The sequence below is a fragment of the Enhydra lutris genome, unplaced genomic scaffold (assembly GCF_002288905.1).
Source record: "Enhydra lutris kenyoni isolate GAN:26980312 unplaced genomic scaffold, ASM228890v2 scaffoldscaffold12, whole genome shotgun sequence".
NCBI classification, from domain to species: Eukaryota; Metazoa; Chordata; class Mammalia; order Carnivora; family Mustelidae; genus Enhydra; species Enhydra lutris.
In genome coordinates this window covers 52373759-52395021 of record NW_019154096.1, presented here as the reverse complement: position 1 = coordinate 52395021, position 21263 = coordinate 52373759, and the positions used below count along the sequence as shown (strand labels likewise).

The following is a 21263-nucleotide window of genomic DNA, read 5'->3' as shown; positions in this document are numbered from 1 at the left end:
TTTCTTTCTTTCTTTCTTTCTTTCTTTCTTTCTTTCTTTCTTTCTTTCTTTCTTCCTTCCTTCCTTCCTTCCTTCCTTCCTTCCTTCCTCCCTCCCTCCCTCCCTCCCTCCCTCCCTCCCTTCCTTTCTTTTTTTAAAGTAAACTCTACACCAACGTGGGGTTTGGACTTATGGCCCCAAGATCAAGAATCACATGTCCTACTGACTGAGCCAGCCAGGACCCCTGCCCATTTGTTTTTGTATTGACTATGTCTGCTGTTGCTGGAAGTGTCGAGTAGCTAGACAGAAACAATACAGCCCACAGTCCCAAAGTATTTACGATTTGGCCCTGCACAGAAAAAGCTTGTTGACCAGTGACTCTGGAGAATAGACTTGATGGGTGGGGCAGATGCAAGCTGTTCTAGAAGATTTCCTGTAACAAACCAGGTTGTCAGCCTATGGAGCTTGAACCAAAATGATAGCATGGGTTGTTATGAGAAGTGGTTTTATTCTGGATAAGTGGAAGGTGGGGACAAAGAATTTCATATCAAGCACCTTTAAGCACAAGATATTATACTGGGCTCTATAGGGCAGTTTATAATTGCAATTTGTCCTAAAGGGCCTCAGGAATCATTGGAAAAGACCCAGTGGAAGCGTAAGATTTTCATTTATTCATTAGGGGGAAAGGTCCCTCTGCAAGGTGAGAAAACCTTGGCACTTGAACGCTTTCTCCATCTTCTCTCTTCCTGCGTCTTCTTGCCCTTGCAGTGGAGCCGGAAGTCAAGTACGTGGGAAACATGCACGGCAATGAGGCGCTGGGCCGCGAGCTGCTGCTGCAGCTGGCCGAGTTCCTGTGCGAGGAGTTCCGGAACGGGAACCAGCGCATCGTGCGGCTGCTGGAGGGCACGCGTGTGCACATCCTGCCGTCCATGAACCCCGACGGGTACGAGGTGGCCGCTGCCCAGGTACCGAGCCCCGGAGCGGGGACCTCTGCACAGCAAGGCCCTCTGACCAGCCCTCCAGGTCCCGCTGCCAGTGCCACCGTGTCATCGAGAAAAAGCCGGTGGAACTACAACACAGTGTAGAGACCCGGGTTCAGCCGTGTGGCAGCCTAGGCAGTGATCATAGGCTCCCTCTGAACTTCCTTCTCTCCACACCTTTCCCGCTGACCTCCGGGTTTTATTTTGAGGATCAAGAGGCAGTGTCTGTGACAATGCTTCCTAAACTGGAAAATACTAAACAGGTGTGAAGGGCTCTTGCAAAACACACCTCCTTCCCTCAATTTTTAGCTTCGAACCCCACATACTCTTCTCCCTCCCACATCACACTTCCAATTGCGTTTGGGGGGAATAGAACTAGCTTGTCCCAGAATTGTGCGGATGGGGGCTAACTCTAGATCCTTCATGCTTTGGGTTGTATTTCTTTTCTTTATTATTGAGGTATAATTGACATATAATATTATATTAGTTCTTGGTGTGCAACATAGTGATTGGACATTTGTGTACTTTGCTAAGTGAATACCACATTTCTGTATGGCTTTTTCCTCTACTAGTATAGTACTAAGCCTTTAAATTTTTCTAGAATTACATTGTGCAGGGATCTATGAGCTTTTACTTTATTTTCCAACATAAATTCAAAATGTCAGTGTACCTAACTTTAAATCAATGATATCTTTTTTTTTTTTTTATGGCTGTGCATCAGAATCATAGGTGAAGATTTTTTGAAATACAGATTCCTAGCCTCGCCCACACCCCCATCTACTGAACTGGGATTTTTCCAGGGTGAAGCCAGGCATCTGACTTACACAGTAGATATGTTCCTTTAAAAGCTATGTCTAAACTTTGGTTTGTTTGAGCTTTTGGATGAAGGGATGGAGGTTTCTAAATTAAAGAGGCTTTGTTCCCCCAACTTAAAAATGTCTACTTGAGACGGTCTTGAAATTTTTTTTGCCATTTTTAAGACTAAATTTCACTACTTTTTTAAAAAATATTTATTATGGTAAGAGCACCCATGATGAGGTCTACCTTCTTAACAAAACTTTAAGTGTACAAGACAGTATTGTTGACTATAGATACAGGTGTTGTCTCCAGTTCTGGTCTCCAGAACTTATCTACCCTCCTCAACCAAAACTTTATGTACCTTCATTAATAACTCCCCATTTCTACCTCCTCCCAGCCCCACAGAGGCAACCACCCTCTACTCCCTGATTCTGTGAATCTGACCACTCTGTCCTGTACAAGTGGAACCATGCAGCATCTGTCCTTTTGGTCCATCCCATTTTAAACCTACTTGAGGATAGGGCTGGGGAGGTAAGTAGAAGAAGGGGGAGGGAATGGAGCCAAGATGTTGAATGAAACACAAATTTGCCCCCTGCAATCTCACCACTTCCTGCCAATGCAACTCAATAAATGAGAAAAGAAAGCTTTGTTTCCCCACTGGAAAATCATACAGGTGTACACTAACATCTAGAGACCTGAGTTTCCAAAGTAGCAGGAACATTTGAAAGAGATGTGAGGGGAGACCTCCAGCCTGGTTGCTCTCCTTCTATTGGCCCTTCCCAATAATTGCATTGGGGAAACGAGAATGTCAGACTTGCGTGCGTCTTTTGGGGAATGAGGTGGGGTGGGATAAAGTGGGAAAAAACCCTGACAACCCCCTAAATCCTAGAGCCATCTCCAGGGAGCCAGTCACCTTTACTTACCTACTGTGTACTTGTTCAGAGGGAGCAGATCTTGAACCTGAGCCCAAGAGAGACCCCATCAAAGTTCTCAAACTCCCAGAGCTATCTGCCATACCCAGAGAAAACCTGTCTGCGTGGCTACACAGGGGAGACCCACCTAGCCACCAAACTTTAAAGCTACCTGTAGATAAAACAGAATAACCTCCCCTCTCCCCATCCCACCTAAAATTTCCAAATCTTAATCCCTAGAACTTGTGCATATGTCATGTTACATGATGAGGGAGAATTAAGGTTGCTGATGTACTTAAGGTTGCTAATCATCTGACCTTAAAATATCCTGGATTATTTGGATGGGTCCAATGTAATCAATCACAGGAATCCTTCAAGTGTGGAAAAGGAAAACCAGAGGTCGCAATCAGAGAGATTTGAAGATGTCGTGCTATTGGTCTCTAAGAAGAAAGAAGGGACATGAGCCAAGTAATGTGGGTGGCCTATAGAAGCTGGGAAAAGCTGGAAACAGATTCCCTTAGAGACCTCACAAGGAATACAGCGCTCCTGACACCTTGATTTTAGTTTTGTGAAACCCATTTCAGTCTTCTGACCTCCAAAACTATAAGATAATAACCTGTGTTTTTTAAGCCACTAAGTATGTAGTAATTTGTTACAGAAGGAAACCTAACCTGTTTATGGGAACTTTCTGTTACGGAAACTCCTCATCTGCCAGCCTTATGACCTGGCGTGAGTGGTAAATCAACTGATAAGTAAATTAACATAGCTTTTAATATGAACATTAGGAGCTACATTGATATGAATGTGCAAGTAGTGAAAAACTCCTGGAAATGAGATGAAAATCATTGTCTCATACAAGTGAAAAATCAAACTCCCAATTGAAAAATTACATGAATATTTCCCCTGAACAGAATTAATGTAGGGAACTTAAGGTAACTTAAAGAAATATTATGTTCTCAATGAGATATAAGAATAAAATATGAGAAGAATGCCATGAAAAATAGAGAAATCTAAGTACAATAAGGATTTTTTAAAAAATATGAAAGTGGTATTACATCTGTGAGTTGCTGCCCAACATCCATCCGTTCACCCCACTTCCAGGAAAGGCCACCAGTTTGGGCTCTCTCTCCAGTTCACAGGGGTCCAGTGGACACTATTCCCCTTCTCCAATGCCTTACAAAACATTAAATGGAATTTCTGTTTTGTGAGGGCCTTTGAATACATCTCTATTTTACTACTTGATATACCTTAATTATTTACATATATGTCTATCTCTTTGTATATAATATGAGTTTCTAGAAGGCTGGCATAATGTCTCATTATCTCTTTTCATAGTGTCTTTCAGAGGGCTTTGAGTAGAGATGCATTTAAGTGAATGTTGATTGGCTAAAAGGATGAATGAATGAGTGAATACATACCAAATAAATGCTACAATTTGAAGTGTGAGCAGAGAAATGAAGGGATCCAGGAAGTTGATGCTGCTAAGAAGAAAAATAAACAAGGATCCTAAATTTAAAAAATAAAGGGGTTGGGGCTGATTTCCACAGTACAGCTGCTTTGGAAACAGTTTAGCACTTTCTGAAAAAGTTAAATATAGACTTAAAGTATAACCCGGCAGTTCTACTAGTAGATATCTACCCAAGAGAAGTAAAAACATATATCCATATAAAGACTTGTATGGGAATGCTCATAGCAATGTTTACACGATAGCCAAAAAGTGGAAATAATCCAAATGTCCATGTGCAGGGTCGAATAGTATCCCCTCTTCCCAAATTCATGCCAATCTGGAACCTCTGGCTGTGATGATATTAGGAAATAGGGTCTTTACGTATGCAATCAAGTTAAGGTAAAATCATACTGGGATGGGGTGACTAACTCAAACATGACTGGTGTCCTTAGAAGAAGAAATCTGTACAGAGACACACCCATGGGAGAAGACCTGTGAAGATGGGAGTAGAAATTGGAGTGATAAATCTATAGCCAAGGAATGCCAAGGATGGCCACCAGCCACCAGAGGCTGGAAGAGACGAAGAAGGAGCTCCTATGGAGCTTTAGGAGCGTGAGACCCTGCTGACATCTTGATTTCAGACTTCCTGCCGCCAGAACTGTGAGAAGATACATTTTTGTTGTGAAAAGCCATCTAGTTTATGTAATTTGTTACAGCTTACAGCAGCCATAGGAGCTAGAGCTATATGATAGTCTATTAACTGGTGAATAGATGAAGTATAGTAAATCCATAGAATGGAATATTCATAAGCCATAAAAAGGGATAAAGTACTGTTATGTGCTACAACATGGAGAAACCTCAAAACCATTATGCCCAGTGATAAAAGCCAGACACGCAATGTGTTATCTATCTTACTGAAAAAGGCAAATCTATGGAGAGAGAAAGTAATGTTCTAGGGCTGGACTAAAAATGAAGAATGACTAGATGGGCATAAGGTTTCCTTTCAGGGTGTTAGAAATCTTGATAAGTTACACTGTGCTGATGCTCACATGACTCTGTCAGCAGAGACTAATAATTCATTGAGTCATACACTTGAAATGGTGTGCAAATCATACCTTTTTTGGTATATAAATTAAATCTCAATAAAACTATTTAAAAAAAATAGGGGTTCCCATTATCCTGAAACACCTTACTCTTGTTAGCGCCTCTCCTGGGATCTCTACCATTAGCGTACAGGGAGACTTGAACCACACCACTGGGTCTTTAGATGAATTAAAGAAGAAAATTCTATGTCAGTCGATAGATTAAACTAATGCCCCTCAATACTATGCTACATAGTATTCTTCAACGATAGGATTCATCCTGAAACCTTCCTTTTTCTCTTCACTTTCCCAATAGGGCGCAGACAGTTCTGGGTATCTGGTTGGCAGGAACAATGCGAATGGAGTGGACCTGAACCGCAACTTCCCGGATCTCAACACCTACATCTACTACAATGAGAAACACGGAGGCCCCAACCACCACTTGCCTCTTCCAGACAACTGGAAAAGTCAGGTAGGAGATGAAATTTGCATGCAGAAGCAGGTAAATAAACATCTGGAATTTCTAGCAACCTTCCTATCAATTAAACAAGCAAGAACTAAGCATCAGCTCAACTCCATGTTAATCTGACCAGAGCAGTAGGAGCGGTTAGCTTCCGTTCTTTGTATCCATTCTCTCCCCCCAGCAACCCCAGCAGAACACCCCTCATAGAGCACATGCTGTTTATGTTAGTGGCCATGGTAGTCAAGGCAAAGCGCTATCCCACAGCTGCATGGTACTTTACACTTGTACAAAATTCTTTCTTAGTCAGCATTTCAGGTGATTGTTCTAACACTGCGGTGAATGCATGGAGCGTTCATCCATCCCTGTTTCACAGCTTGCACAGCTAATAATTGATGGACTCAGGATTAAACCCCAGGTCTTCTGACTCGGAAGCCAATGTTCTTTCTCCTGCACCATACTGTCAACAGAGGACTCTAGCATTCTATAGAGAAGTTCTCTTACATGTGATGCACTGTGTGCACACCAACAGTTAGCTATAGAAGGAGGTGCAGGGAGCTCTGAGCTCTCCAACTGTGCTACCCCTCTTCAGACCAACCCCCCCCTTTTTCTAAATAGATTTGATTTTTTTTTCATCCAACAAGAAGCTACAACTTTATGAATCATAGAAACAGTACAAATTTCAAACCAAGCTATGGTTATTTTTTTGAAACACCAAAAACCAGGTCCTCCGTTTTCCTATGGTTACATGGTTTATTATGTAATAGCATTCCTGGTGTTCAGGTTTGGACTGAGTTTGCTCCTGACACATTTGCTTGTGATGTGATCAATTCTATGTCCTTAACCTCTACACCTGTTTGATCAACCTCTTCCTCTTCACTCTCCTCGAGTACAATTCAAGCCCATGTGTTTTCTTGAATGTCTGAGACAGCTTCATCTTGAACTTTGAATTTCTCAGCAGATGCTAGTTGCACCTGCTAAGATAAGTCTTCGGTAATAGACTTTATTTTTTTATAGAGCAGTTTTAGATTCACAGCAAAATTGAAGGGGAAGTACAGAGTTCCCATGTACCCCCAGCTTTCCTTGATCAACCTCCCCCATCAGAGTGGTAATTTGTTACAATCAAAGAACTAGGCTGACTCAACATCATCACCCAAGTCCATAGTTAACGTTAGTGTTCACTCTTCATGTTGTACATTCTCTGGGTTTTCATGAATGGGTCATGGCCTCTGTCCTCTGCTATAGTTTCATACTCAATGGTTTCACTGCCTTAAATGCTCTCCTTTCAGCTGTTTTGTTTATCAGGATTCCACATGCGATTTCATTTTGAAAAAGACTCCATCTACTTAATTTTTTAAACCATCAGACAAAAGACCAAAATGTCCCCACCTACACTTCTCATATCCAGGAGGATGCTCTTTGTTGTACTCAGACATGCCCTCTTCTCAGGCCATTTCCTGACAGACTCATTTGCATAGCCATTTGGCACCTCTAGTTGCCGCTTCACCGCCAGGCCCTCATCTCTCCACAGGTGGAACCGGAGACACAGGCTGTGATCCAGTGGATCCGCTCCTTCAACTTCGTTCTTTCAGCCAATCTCCACGGAGGGGCAGTGGTGGCCAATTACCCATATGACAGATCCCTTGAACATCGGGTCCGAGGGTTCCGCCGGACTGCCAATACCCCCACGCCCGATGACAAGCTTTTCCAGAAGGTATGCAGAATGGCAGCTTGTTTGGCCAGAGGCACCTGGGGCTCAGGGGAGTACGGGAGGGGGTCTAATGTATAAGGTTATGGTGATATGGCTACATTAAGGAAAAATAGACCATGTACATGAAAAAACATTTACATAATAGTTCAAAACAGCAGGAGAATAAAAAATCAGATTATTTTATAGTTAATATATTATTAATAAATATTAATATAATAATTGACATTAATTATTAATTTATTGATTAATGAATTCCATAGAGAATAACACCAGCTATTGCTTTGCAATGCAAATAATTATACTTTTTTCTCCCAGTAATCTCATTTTTTTCCACTGTTGTGAAGTAGTAATGAAAGAGAATTGTAGAGATTCCACATATATTCCTCTCCCTCCAACACACCTCTCATCCCCAATACATACAGTAGTACCCCCTTTATCTTTGGAGGATACATTCCAAGACCTCCAGTGGCTGCCTGAAACCACAAATAGTACTGAACCCTATATATCATTTTTTCCTATACATACCAATGATAAAGTTTATTAATTAGCCATAGTAAGAGAGTGGTGATAATAGCTAATAATAAAATAGAGCAATTACAGCAATGTACTATAATAAATACATGTGAATATGGCCTTTCTCTCAAAATATCTTACTGTAGAGGCACCTGGGTGTCTTAGTTAAGCAGCCGACTTTTGGTTTCAGCTCAGCTCGTGATCTCGGGGTCCTGAGTCAAGCAGCGAATAGGGTTCTGTGCTCAGCAGTTAGTCTGAAGATTCTTTCCCTCCCTCTTCTTCTGCCCCTCCCCCTGTTTGTGGCCATGCTTACTCTCTCGCTCTCAAATAAATAAATCTTTTTAAGAAAACTTACTGTACTGCACTCACCCTTCTCGTGATGATGCAAGATGATAAAATGCCTACATGGTGAGATGAAGTGAGCTGGATGACATAGGCATTGTGACCCAGTATTAGGCTACTGCTGACCTTCTGATATATTGTAGAAGGAGGATCGTCTGCTTCCAGACCACAGGTGTCTACAAGTAACTGAAACCACAGAAAGCAAAACCATGGGTTGGCGGGGAGGGGGGTGGGACTACTGGAATTCTTTTCATGGCCAAGGCCTATCATACTTGCTCCTTGTTTTCTTTCATAAAACTCAGCTAGAAAATGGTACACCTAGAAAAGAGTTTACTTACATATCATCTAGTGTCACCCTTCACTTTGCACTTGAAGAAACTTATCCCCAAGATAGTAGAAAAATCAGAATACAGCTGTTTTTCTTCTTCTCCTTCTTCTCTTCTTCTTTTTTAAGATTTTATTTATTTATTTGACAGAGAGAGATCACAAGTAGGCAGAGAGGCAGGCAGAGAGAGAGAGGAGGAAGCAGGCTCCCTGCCAAGCAGGCTCCCTGCCAAGTCCCCCCAGTGCGGGACTTGATCCCAGGATCCTGAGATCATGACCTGAGCCGAAGGCAGAGGCTTAACCCACTGAGCCATCCAGGTGCCCCCAGAATACAGCTCTTCTAACTCTAGTGCGCGCACGCACACACACACACACATACACACACCATCTTCCTATGCCTGCTGGTGTTTTCTTTCACTGAACCAAGTAATCAGTTGTGTATACATAGTGCGGTTTCGTGGTGTCACCCTGTTCTGAGTAGGAGCATTGTTGTATGAGTTGGGAATATTCAGGTCATTTTCCATCTGATATACCTACAGCTGGCCAAGGTCTACTCGTATGCACATGGATGGATGCACCAAGGTTGGAACTGTGGGGATTATTTCCCAGATGGCATCACCAATGGGGCTTCTTGGTATTCTCTCAGCAAGGGTAAGAAGAGTGCTGGGTACAACAGTGTTTCAAGCTGAAGCGGAATGGGGCTCATCTCCGTTTCTCAGGGAAACAACAGGAATACCACAGAATTTCACATTTAAGCAGAGACCTGAGAAATGGAGAAGTCTTAAGCTGGCATTTAATGTCATCTTGTGATTATTTAAAACGAGCGTAGGGACACCTAGTGGTCCTTTAAAACTGGTGGTTTACACAGTAGATCAGGGCATAGGAGAGAAATAATGTAGTCAGGTGATTAAAAATGTGGCTCTAAAGGTATATTGGGTTGAAACCTGGCTTGCCCATTTATCAGTTATGTGGCTTCGGGGTAATTACTTAACCTCTCTGTGCTTTGGTTTCTCACTTGTACTTTGACAAATACTTGCCAGGTGCCTGGGTGGCGCAGCCGGTGAAGCATCTGACTTTTGATTTTAGCTCAGGTCATGATCTCAGGTCATGAGATTGAGCCCCACATTGGGCTGCACGCTGGGTGTACAGCCTGGTTAAGATTCTCTCTCTCTTCACCTCTCCTCCTGTCCCTCCCCCCGCCATGATCTCTCTCAGATTAAAAAAAAAAAGAAAGAAAGAATAACAATACTTGCGTTGTAAATTTGATGTGAATATTAAGCGAAACAATGTGCATAAAGCATTTGGAAATGCCTGGCTTATAAATGTTAGGGTCTTCTCTTTTTTCCTGTAAGATTTATTTATTTGTTAGAGAGAGAGAAAGAGAGAGAGCACAAGCAAGGGGAGGAGGGAGAGAGAGAGAGGGAGAAAGAGAATCTCAAGCAGACTACTCAATGAGCACAGAGCCCGACCTGGGGCTTGATCTCACAACCCTGAGATCATGACCTGAGCAGAAATCAAGAGTCAGGTGCTTAACTGACTGAGCCACCCAGGTGCCCCAAATGTTAGGGTCTTTTTTTTTTCTTTTTTTTTTAGGATTTTTAAATTTATTCATTTGAGAGAGCACGAGAGCTAGAGCATGAGCAGGGGATAGAGAGTCCAAGGGAGAGGGAGAAGCAGACTCCCCACTGAGCAGGGAGCCTGATGTGGGGCTTGATCTCAGGACCTCAGGGTTCATGACCTGAGCTGAAGGCAGATGCTCAACAACTGAGCCACCCAGACGTCCCTATTAGGATCTTTTCTAAGTAGCATGGAGCTATGCTTTACATAGCAACAGATGGCCAAAGGAGCTGGCCTGGACACCCAACAGTTCCTCTACTATGTGCTCTCCCTACCCTACCTGCCCATCTCCTGTGAGCCAGCATTTGCCATGGACATTGGCTATTGATGGGATAGCCGACACCTCCAGCAAGAGGCTTCTCTCTCTATTCCCTGGGCCTTTCCCAACACCAAGGATTGAGATAGAACCTCTGTTTATGAACTTTTGGTAGATAGAGAACCTAAAGATAAGGAAGAGGCTGAAACAGGAAGCCAGGTTCTTTTAGTCATCATGTTTTAGCAGCTAGCCATACTTTCAAATCTGACCTGGACAGAGCACAGGTAACAGAAAGCTCACTGGTAAGAGCTGAGCTTATAGCTGGTTCTATGACAAGTAGAGAGGAGGAAGGTTAGGGAGTCACCAAGTACTGGGAGGTGACAGACTTCTTGTGGCTGAAAACTTGCTTGAGCACAAGGTGAGGTTTTGTTGAACTTTAATATTATTTTTTTTAGTTTGCATTAGGAAACCAATAGGTCATCTTGCCCTCCAATTTAAAATATGAACTATACTTTTTCAAATTGCATTTGTTTCTCCCTCCCCCTTCTCATCATCTGGGAAAGCATGGTCCATGTTTCCAGTGAAAATCATTGCCCTAAAATAAGCTGATACAATTCCAATATTATTCAGCTCATTACAGTGATGGTTCCCACAGTGTGCTCTCCGAACCAGCGCCATTAGCATCATCTGGGAACTTGTTAGGACTGCAAATTGGGAAGGGGAGCTCACCCCCTAACCCACTGAAACCCTAGTTAAGACTCAGCAACTGTATCTGGCTGGAAGGCACAACTTTCTCGATTATTCTGATGCAGAGAGTGATCCAGTGAAAGAGGTGCAGTTCTCCAACTTTCCCCGTTCTCTCTATAATAGCCGCTTATGCTCATCAGCTTAGAGCAGGTGAAGGTGATTAGATGAATTTTTTTTTAAGATTTTATTTATTTATTTCACAGACAGAGATCACAAGTAGGCAGAGAGGCAGGCAGGGAGAGAGGGGGAAGCAGGCTCCCTGCCGAGCAGAGAGCCTCATGTAGGGCTCGATCACAGGACCCTGGGATCATGACCTGAGCCGAAGGCAGAAGCTTTAAACCACTGAGCCACCCAGGTGCCCCAGATGAATCGTTTTTTGCCCAAATACCCTTGCAATATAAACACCACTCTAATAAATCAGGAACATATTTAAAAAATGATCGATTCCACTGGAGAGTCCAGAAGATAGAAGCAGACAGGCATTCAATGAAAGAAAACTAAAGCTGCCTTCTGCTTTTTCAGGGGCCTGCTTTTCTAGGTTAACTATTTTCAGGTCACTCTGGTGTTCTCAGATAGGAGGAGGAATGTGAAAGCAAGATATTCATCTTTAACATCCATGGTCTGAAGAACATCTGTCCCCTTGGAAGCGATACATGTGCAGGGTCTAATATCAAGGCACCACTAACCAGTAGACTTTGGAAATGTGGAGGGTCAAGGAGTGAATTTAAGGGATGAAATGCGGAAGAGGAAAGGATGGGGGTGACAAAATGGGCATTTATGAAGAGAGAAAACTGGGAAGTTGGGGAAAGGTTTTGGAGGAGATAAATGGAGACCAGGAGGTAGAATAGAAGGTCATGGGGGGCACAGAGCAATTGTGATTATGGAGAGTTGAGTGGGGGCATTGGTGGGATTCAGTTTATACAGATCTGCCTCTGCCCTCTTCCTCTTAGGAATGCAAGACTTTAACTATCTCCATACCAACTGTTTTGAGATCACGCTGGAACTGAGTTGTGACAAGTTTCCTCGCCAAGAGGAATTACAGCGTGAGTGGCTGGGTAATCGAGAAGCTCTAATCCAATTCTTGGAACAGGTAAAATCCCATTCTTGAACTTTCCTGGTTATAGAAAGAGAAGTGTTTTCCAATGGTAGGCAAGGATTTTTGTGAAGCTCAGTTCTGACTTTGACTTCGACTTCATACCATACATCTGGTCTTCTTCTACCCATCAGATTTAGTCGTTCAACATCATTGAGCACAGTTATCTGTCAGAAATGGTACCATATGCTGGGTGTTATGGGCAAACAAATAGCCCTGCCCATATAAAGTTTGTATTCTAGGGTGAAGAGACAGACACTAAACAAAATAATAAAGTGAATCTTATAGCATGTTAAGTACAAAATCCAATGAAGAAGGCCTTACAGAGAAAATGACATTTAAACAGACTTAAAGAAGGTGAGAGAGAGAATCATGCAGCTTTCTAGGGAAGCAAGGGCTCCCCAGTAAGGACACCACAGGAAATGCAAAGCCCAAAACAAGTAGTCATTAGGGAAATGCAAATCAAATATACACTTCTTAGGATGGCTTTTATTTAAAAAAAAAAAAAAAATTACCATAAAAGATAGACAGTAGCAAGCGTTGGCAAGGATGTGGAGAATTGGAACCCTTGTGTATTATTTTTTTTTAAGATTTTTATTTATTTATTTGACAGAGAGAGAAATCACAAGTAGGCAGAGAGGCAGGCAGAGAGAGAGGGGGAAGCAGGCTCCCCACTGAGCAGAGAGCCTGTTGCAGGGCTGATCCCAGGACCCTGAGATCATGACCTGAGCCAAAGGCAGAGGCTTAACCCACTGAGCCACCCAGGCACCCCACCTTTGTGTATTATTGCCAGGAAAGTGAAATGATGCAGCCACTATGAGAAGTAGTATGTGGTTCCTCAAAAAATAATTGTAGAATAGCCTAGATGATCCAGCAATCCCACTTCCAGGTATAGATCCAAAAGAACTGAAAGCCGAGTCTCAAAAAGATACTTGTACACCGATGCTAATATCAGCATTATTCACAGTAGCTGAAAGGTAACTGTGACCCAGCTTGTGAGTGGATAAATGAAATGTGGTTTGGACATACAATGGAATATTCTTCAGCCTTAAAAAAAAGGAGGTGGGGGGGGGGATTCTGCAGATATGCTGCAACATGGATGAATTCTGAGGACAGTATGCAGAGAAAAATAACCCAGTCACAAAAAGATAAATATTGCATAATTTTGCTTATATGAGTAGTCAAATCCATAGAGACAGAGAGTAGACAAGTCTCATTTTCTGCCTTAGATTTTTACAGGATCACTTCGAGCATGCTGTTGAGTAGAGATGGTCGGGAAAAGGAGGATGGGGAAACCAGCTAATTAAGGGGCTATTACCATAATCTTTGTGAAGATCAATTGTAAAAATATAAGAGAAAGGGCTTTGAGGACTCCCAAACACTGAACACATGTCTTGTGGTAAACTTGTAAACTTTCCTGCAGGTACACCAGGGTATCAAAGGAATGGTGCGTGATGAGAATTATAATAACCTTGTGGAGGCTGTCATTTCTGTTAGTGGGATTAACCATGACATCACTTCAGGTAGGTGGCCATGCTTAGTGCAGTGAGAAGGAAGCCTTCATGTCCTCACCTTTATTCAGCATGATCAGGAGGCCAGTTTGTAAGCCAGTGAGACTAGCAGGGGTGTCAAGGACATTGGGGTTGGGGACAGGAGAAAGGAAGTATGATAGACATAGGGACAGTGAACTAAGAGGCCAGGACTAGGAAGATGTAACTTCTTTCTCAGCATTTAGGAGTCACTGCCTCATACACCTTAGAGGGTATTTTCTGGGTTTGAGATATTGGTACTGGTGCGAAATGGGGTTGAAGAAGACTATAAAACTTGACATTTAGACTTGTCCCGGACCCAGGCATTTCACGACACCTCCATCCAGGGAGAAGTTAGCAAGATGCTTTCTATAGGCTTATTGTAGGGCAAGAGTGATAGTGGAGGCAGATCTTGAAACCAACCTGGAACCTCCTAGAATGGTACAGAATATCTCATATGCATAGGTGTTGCAAACTGCCCCAGCCAAATTTGATCATGCACAACTCTTAGGTTTTTCTTTTTCCTTTTTTTTTTTTTTCTTGATGTTTGTTTTGGCATTAATGTAGAACAGTAGCTATCCATGGCCAGGGGTGGGTAAAATTTGCCTACCTCCCACAACCTCTATACAAGCAAGGCTCAGCCCCATTTTACAACATTGATGCCTAATACCACGCGGGCATCTTACAGTTCAGACTTACAGTCCTGGTTAAACCGGATGGAATCTCAGAGATAACTAATATTACTGGAGGTGGATCCCAACCTGAAAGGCTCATTCAAGGCAAAAGCAGCAACATTCTAAAGGCAGGATTCTATAGCCTCATAGTCAAGCATCAGACAACCAGAATGCTCCCTGCTGGTGGTTGGACCCAGGACCATTTAGGCATCAAACCTGAGGCATCCCTCAGAACTTCAGGGCTTGCTAGATTTTTATATCATATTCATACACAGACGGGGAATGTCTCTGAAACATTCTAGACAATCAGTATATGTTGAATAATACTAATTCCACCAATAAGAACCCACTTTCAACACTGATTATGTTAAATTAACAGACTACTCATTTCACCACCGAAAAAGCTCATTGTAACATTCATTATGCTATTTAGAAGAGCATCTAGTGCTGATTACAGAGGAAGATAGCCGAAGCCCTTATAATAGCTCTATCTGGAATTGGGCCTTTCTGATATAATGCTAGCTAACCATTCAGGGGTGTAAATCCCCAATTAAGAAGATGACAGCCCCTGATGTATAACTTACACTACCCAACATATGCATAATAACTCACTGCTTTTGCAAAAGTACTTTCAAAGGAATTACAGACATTTAGTAGGGGGCAGAGAAGAGACTTCTCTAGTATTTATAGTCAGTTCCATTATTAATTGCATTTATTATTTCAATTATTCATTGCTTAAAAGAAACTTCAAAGGCATGGTTACAACTGATTCTAAAGATATACAAAATCATTAGCCAAAATGTTATATCCCTGCCATAGAAAAATAGGCTTTCTTTTGAATTTTATTTTCCCATTAGAAGGTGATGGAAGAAATATTAAAAGTAGAATTCTCAAAATCAGAGTTTTAGTGGTTATTTAGTCCAGCCCTCCTGATTAAGAGAAGATTACACACATACAACACCAGTGACAGCTGGTTTTCTAACGTGGGGCTGTCATGTCCTTTAGTGCAGGACCACGTCCATCAGTGCAGGTTGTGCACTGCATAACTGTGTGGCTTTTCCATGGACACTAATTCATTCTCTGCTTCAGTGCTCACAATTTCATAAGGCAGTCCATTTCTTTTTTGATAATCACTCTGTCACCGTAGTTTTGCTTCTGTCTAGCAAAATCTTCCTCCTACAATTTAAACTTATAGTTCTCATTCTTATTTTTTTAGGTAGATGTCATTTCTTCACAGTGGCTTTTCAAACATTGAAACAGAAGTCTCATGTAGTTTCTTTACCATACAAAACATTCATATATCTTTCAGCCTTTCTCCAAGTGACCCTTTCCTGGACTTGAGTTTGTTTTAAAATACAGGGTATAGAATTAAGTGCAATACTGTCAGTATAGAGCACATTGAAACTTCTACTCCCCATGAGCTGAGAAGCCTGTGTTCTTACTACATAAAATAACCTAAGATTGTTTTAGATCTTAGCCAGTTTCATCATGCTATTTTAAAAAATCAAGCTTGTGGTCAGCTAAAACCCTCAAATCATTTTTCATAGCAAGGCCCCAAGTGGCAGATTTCTAATCAGCAGACTGAGTTATGTTCTTGTAACTTTTAGGTGACCGTGGTGATTACTTCCGGCTGCTGCTTCCAGGTACCTACACTGTCACTGCCACAGCACCTGGGTTTGACCCAGAGACAGTGACTGTGACCGTGGGTCCTGGGGAACCAAAACTGGTGAGTTAGGCTGACCTTCACAGAGCACTGTAAAGATCACTTACAACCTCTTGCTTGGTTCTAGTCTCTGCTGAACTTCCTTCTTTCACTTAAAAAAAAAAATTCATTGCTCTCATATGCTTATTTTTCTTCTGTCATTCTCCTATTATATCCTTCCCTTTTCCTTTCAGCTTTTTCTCTTTCTTCTGTTTAACATAGCATAATGATGAAAAGGGCTATCTTATAAACCTAGCTCATTTGTCTACAGCCCTTGGACAAATTACCTAATTAGTCTTTCTTAGTTTCTTCCTCTGTAAATTGGTGATAACAGCGCCTCCTTTATAAGTTTGGGATGAGAAAGTGCATATAAAGCATTTAGGACAGTGACCTACATATCAAAAGTGCTTAACAAATGATAGTTGGTAAATCCCTGAGACCTTGCCCCAATACACGGACACTTTCGGGTGGCCCGCTTCTGTGCCATCAGCTGGGACTACCACCAGATGGCGCTCTAGCCCCTCCTGGTCCCCTGTGTGCCAGTTTTTGGCCACTCACCTCAGCAAAAGAGCCAGTTGCTCTCCAGAATTCAGCTCTCCATGGCTGTCTCTTAGAAGCAGGACGAGAAGCAAGGAACTTTTTTTACCTACTGGCTGGACCTTTTCGGCTTTGCTCATCTTAGATTAGGATCTCAGAACTAAAAAACCTCAGAGATTATCAACACTAATCTTCAGATTTCTCAAATGGGGAAAAGGTAATGAGGTTGTGCTATTTAATGAGGTCCTGTGGACCTTGTTTCCCACAAGTCCGATCTTCCCTAGGGCCTCCAGACTCTGTCCAGTTCCTTCTCTATACAACCCCAACCCCAGAGCTTAGCCAACTGGTTTGCCCCTTTCCCTGTTAACACTGTGCAGTCAAGTAGCTTGTTTTTTCAAATACAGTTACAGATACCATTCACTGAATGGTTACTATGTATGAGACACTGTATGAGAGCTTTCTAGAATGATCTCGTTTAACCTTAACAACAACTCTGTCAGGGGCATGTAAGTATTACCATTTATGGCCAAGAAACTGTAACTCAGAGAAGGTAAGAAGCATGCCCATTGTCATGCAGCCAGTAAGTGGAGCCACCACTGCAACCTCTCTTGGGCCTTCAAGGCTGCCTTCTTAGCCAGCATGTTACAGGGCCTCATACTAAGCTTACAGCCTGTGTTCATAACCCCTTATTTTAACATAATGATCCAAATAAAGAGTTCTTTACATCCTCTGAAAAGTCCTCTGAAATTTCTAGATAGCTCCCCCTTTCCCTTCTCTTCCCTCTATTCCTAGCTCCTGCATATTATAAACTACTTCTATTTGTAGATGCAGGAAGCAAAGACTAATTCTGCCATGGCAGCCTGTTATATGGTCCCAGTGTCCCAACCAACTTTCTCTCCCCACCACCCCTTTTTAAAAATTTAATATCAATTTAAGTAACATATAGTGTATTACTAGTTTCAGAGGTAGAATTTAGTAATTCATCTGTTGCATGTAACACCCAATAGTCATTACATCTCATGCCCTCCTTAATGCCCATCACCCAGTTACCCCAGCCCCCCAGCCCTTCCCCACAAGCAACCCTCAGTTTGTTTCCTATAGTTAAGAGTCTTATGGTTTGTCTCCCTCTCTGATTTCATCTTTTATTTTTCCTTCCCTTCTCCTATGTTTATCTGTTTTGTTTCTTAAATTCCACATATGAGTGAAATCATATGATGCTTGTCTTTCTCTGGCTGACTTAGTTTGCTTAGCACAATACCCTCTAGTTCCATCCACATCATTGCAAATGGCAAGAGTTCATTGCCTCTGATGGCTGAGTAGTATTCCATTGTATGTATGTGTGTGTGTGTGTGTGTATATATATATATATATACACACACACACACACACACACATACATACACATATCACATCTTCTTTATCCATTCCATCTGTCAAGGGACCTCTGGACTCTTTCCATAGTTTGGCTATTGTGGACATTGTTGCTATAAATATTGGGGTACAGGTGCCTCTTTGAATCACTATGTTTGTATCTTTTGGATAAATACATAGTATTGAAATTGCTGGGTCATAGGGTGGCTCTGTTTTTAACTTCTTGGGGAACCTCCATACTGTTTTCCAGAGTGGCTGCACCAGCTTGCATTCCCACCAACAGTGTAGGAAGGTTCCCCTTTCTCTGCATCACTGCCAACATCAGTCATTTCCTGAGTTGTTAATTTCAGTCATTCTGACTGGAGTGAGGTGGTATCTCATTGTGGTTTTGATCTGTGTTTCCTTGATGCCAAGTGATACAGGGCATTTTTTCATGTGTCTGTTGGCCATTTGGATGTCTTCTTTGGAGAAATGTCTGCTCACGTCTTCTGCCCATTTCTTGACTGGGTTATTTGTTTTTTGGGTGTTGAGTTTGATAAGTTCTTTATAGATTTTAGATACTAGCCCCTTGTCTGATAAGACATTTGCAAATATCTTCTCCTGTCCCCTTTTCTTGTTCTACCCTAAAATCCAAAGACTAATTGGCAACTGTGTCCATGAGCCCTGCCTTACAGGTGCTTTTTAGTGTCAGATTCGAACAACAACAAATCTGCTGGAGTCATGTATCCTACTGCAAAAGATTTCATTTCCTTTGTCATATAGGCTTTAAATAAATCAACATAACCTATCATTGTGTCACATATAACCAAAAAGGAGAAAACAATTGTCTTTTGGATATAATTCCCAGAGAGGAAAACAGCAAAGAATCCATTTGTTGATAGCAGTAGAACTTATCTCTCTTTTCATTTTGAAGCAGAGATCCATCTGGCTGGGGGAAGAAAAAAGGAGAAAAAAAAAAGGTTATTTACTAGAGGGTTTTCATGTTACAGTTAAGACTCTTTCAAATACCTCCCAGAGTCATCCAGTGTCCTCTTTGCTTTTCCCCACATCTGGCCAGATGTCAGGCTCCTTTCCTTCTTCTCTGTCCTTCCTCGTTTTGTTGCCTTCTCTCTCTCTTTCCTAGATCTCTGAATTACTATATACGAAATGCTAATGACATAGTACGGTTAGCTCTGATTCCCTCTACTTCGGGGAACTAGCAGAAAAGCTGGCTATGGATTTTTGTGGAAGAGGCAGAAAATAACCCCAGGGAGAGCTCTTGTCTGTTGTTCAACTCCCAGCTGGCTTCAGCAGCTCAAACTGTTCCAAGGGCCTAAAAGCCAAGGATCCCTCAGGGGAGTGTGGTTAGAACACTGTGCCACTCCGTCTTGCTAGGATGGTTCCACAGCCAGCAGATCCTACATTTGTCAGTCAGAACCATCTTTAGGTCTGCATGCCATGGCCAGTGGGCAAGTTTCAATGTATTGCTGGAAAGGATGCATTCCTTGCACATGGAAATTTGGAATTTAAGAAGCCATGTAATAATCTGTGTCACCTCTACCATCTATATTTTCAAGCAGTTATGGCCGCAAGTCTCGATCTGAAGGTCAGAGGTATTCATTGACATGCCTGAGCATGGCACCTGTGATTCACCCATTGGCATAAAGGGGATCATTATGGCACCATCAATCATAGCTCCTGTCCTCGGTGACAATATTAGTGAACTTGTTGTTTGAGGTATAGATGTAATTTTCTTCTAATAATTAAAAATAAAGTTACATTAAGTTCATCCAGGTATACCTTGTGTATCACCAGTGATTATATACCACTTCTTGGGACCATTAGCCAAGCCTGACACCACCAGGGCTGCTGCTAATAATGTTCTTTAGTCCCCTGCCCTTGGGACCCGGAACTGTGGGGAGACCAGGTCCAGACAGGTCTTCCCCAATTTCAATTCCAGGAAACAGAATACTTTCCTAGCTGCTGCTTTTTTTCTTCCAGGTTAACTTCCATCTCAGGAGAAGCATCCCTCAAATAGCCCCACTGAGGAGAGTTCCCAACTCAGGACATGGAGGCAGAGGCAGACCAAAGCAAGTGCAGCCCCAGGTCAGCCAGGAAGGAGATGGAGATGACGCAGCCCCAGAGTCCCTGCCTGAGATCCACAGTGCTGGGGCCACACGGTAGAAAGGCTTGTTCCCACTTTCCCATCACATGAAGCTTTCTTTCTATTTTATTATCTGGTACATATTTAAATACAACCATATTCAGAACAATTCAGAATGGTCTCTGTTCCCGGGGTGAGATCCTCTGATGTGGCATTGCATCCAATCAGCGGATTCAGTAAGATTTTCCAGTTCTGGAGCTATGGTTTGGATCCAGAAGGCTCCATGTCAGTCAACACTGCATCTGGAGACCAGCGGCTGGTTGGCCGTCTACCTCCAGAGTCCAGCCCCAAGCCTGCAACATAGCAGGCACTCGGGAGATTCCGGAATGCATGGCTGAAAGGCTGAGATGATTCATCATGGGTGTTGTTCCCATAGCAAGGCCAGGTGACCAAGTCTTCGGCCATCCCAAGGGGACTATTTCAACAATAGCCAACAGTTTCTTAATAAGAAACGGACTTCACTGACAAATACCTAGATACTGCTCCCCATTTTCGTACATGGGTATTTTACACAACATGTATGTTTCAGAACAGTTTCTGGGTTTGTAAGGGTAATGCGGATGCTGCTGTGGAATGATTCAGTCCTCTCCCTGTGCCGGTGCCACCCAGCACTGCCTACCTCACTGGGTTCCCCAGGACCCAGCTGTACTAACCGTCATTGAGGAAGGAGATGTTAGTAAAGATTTTGAAGAGATGTATAGTCATGAGCACACAAGTTCACAAACTCCCATCAGGTATGTTGGGATTCTGGAGTCTCCTGTCCTCGGGCTTTGGTGAGGGTTCTTTCCCTGACACCCCGTTTCAGAGCGCAGCCTCGGGGAGGCAGGGCAGGCTCCGGTTTCCTCCACTTGTTCCACACCCCCCCACTCTGTCAACCTCCCCCACCCTGGCCTGTAGCTAACTAACTAACTAATTAACTAACATTGAGTAATTTTGCTCCTTTCAAGAAGTTTTCCCACCTCCATCAGAAAACAAAAGGTGCTTAACTATGACAACCTACCTCTTCAGGAGGCCAGTCAAGACTACCATGATCACAATTTATATTTC

The 21263-nt window shown here is 42.6% G+C and overlaps 1 protein-coding gene across 1 annotated transcript in view; it reads left to right on the top strand.

Annotated features, from left to right (window-relative positions):
- The window catches only part of LOC111145084 (carboxypeptidase N subunit 1), a 22951-nt gene extending 2653 nt beyond the window's left edge, over positions 1 to 20298 (top strand). Inside the window, 9 exon segments of the mRNA XM_022499713.1 lie at positions 748 to 944; positions 5514 to 5669; positions 7189 to 7371; positions 9087 to 9198; positions 12118 to 12257; positions 13684 to 13783; positions 16071 to 16189; positions 20054 to 20140; positions 20142 to 20298. Of these exon segments, the coding sequence (XP_022355421.1) occupies positions 748 to 944; positions 5514 to 5669; positions 7189 to 7371; positions 9087 to 9198; positions 12118 to 12257; positions 13684 to 13783; positions 16071 to 16189; positions 20054 to 20140; positions 20142 to 20267 (1220 nt within the window). The 3' untranslated portion in view covers positions 20268 to 20298.
- Positions 20299 to 21263: the final 965 nt, after the last annotated feature.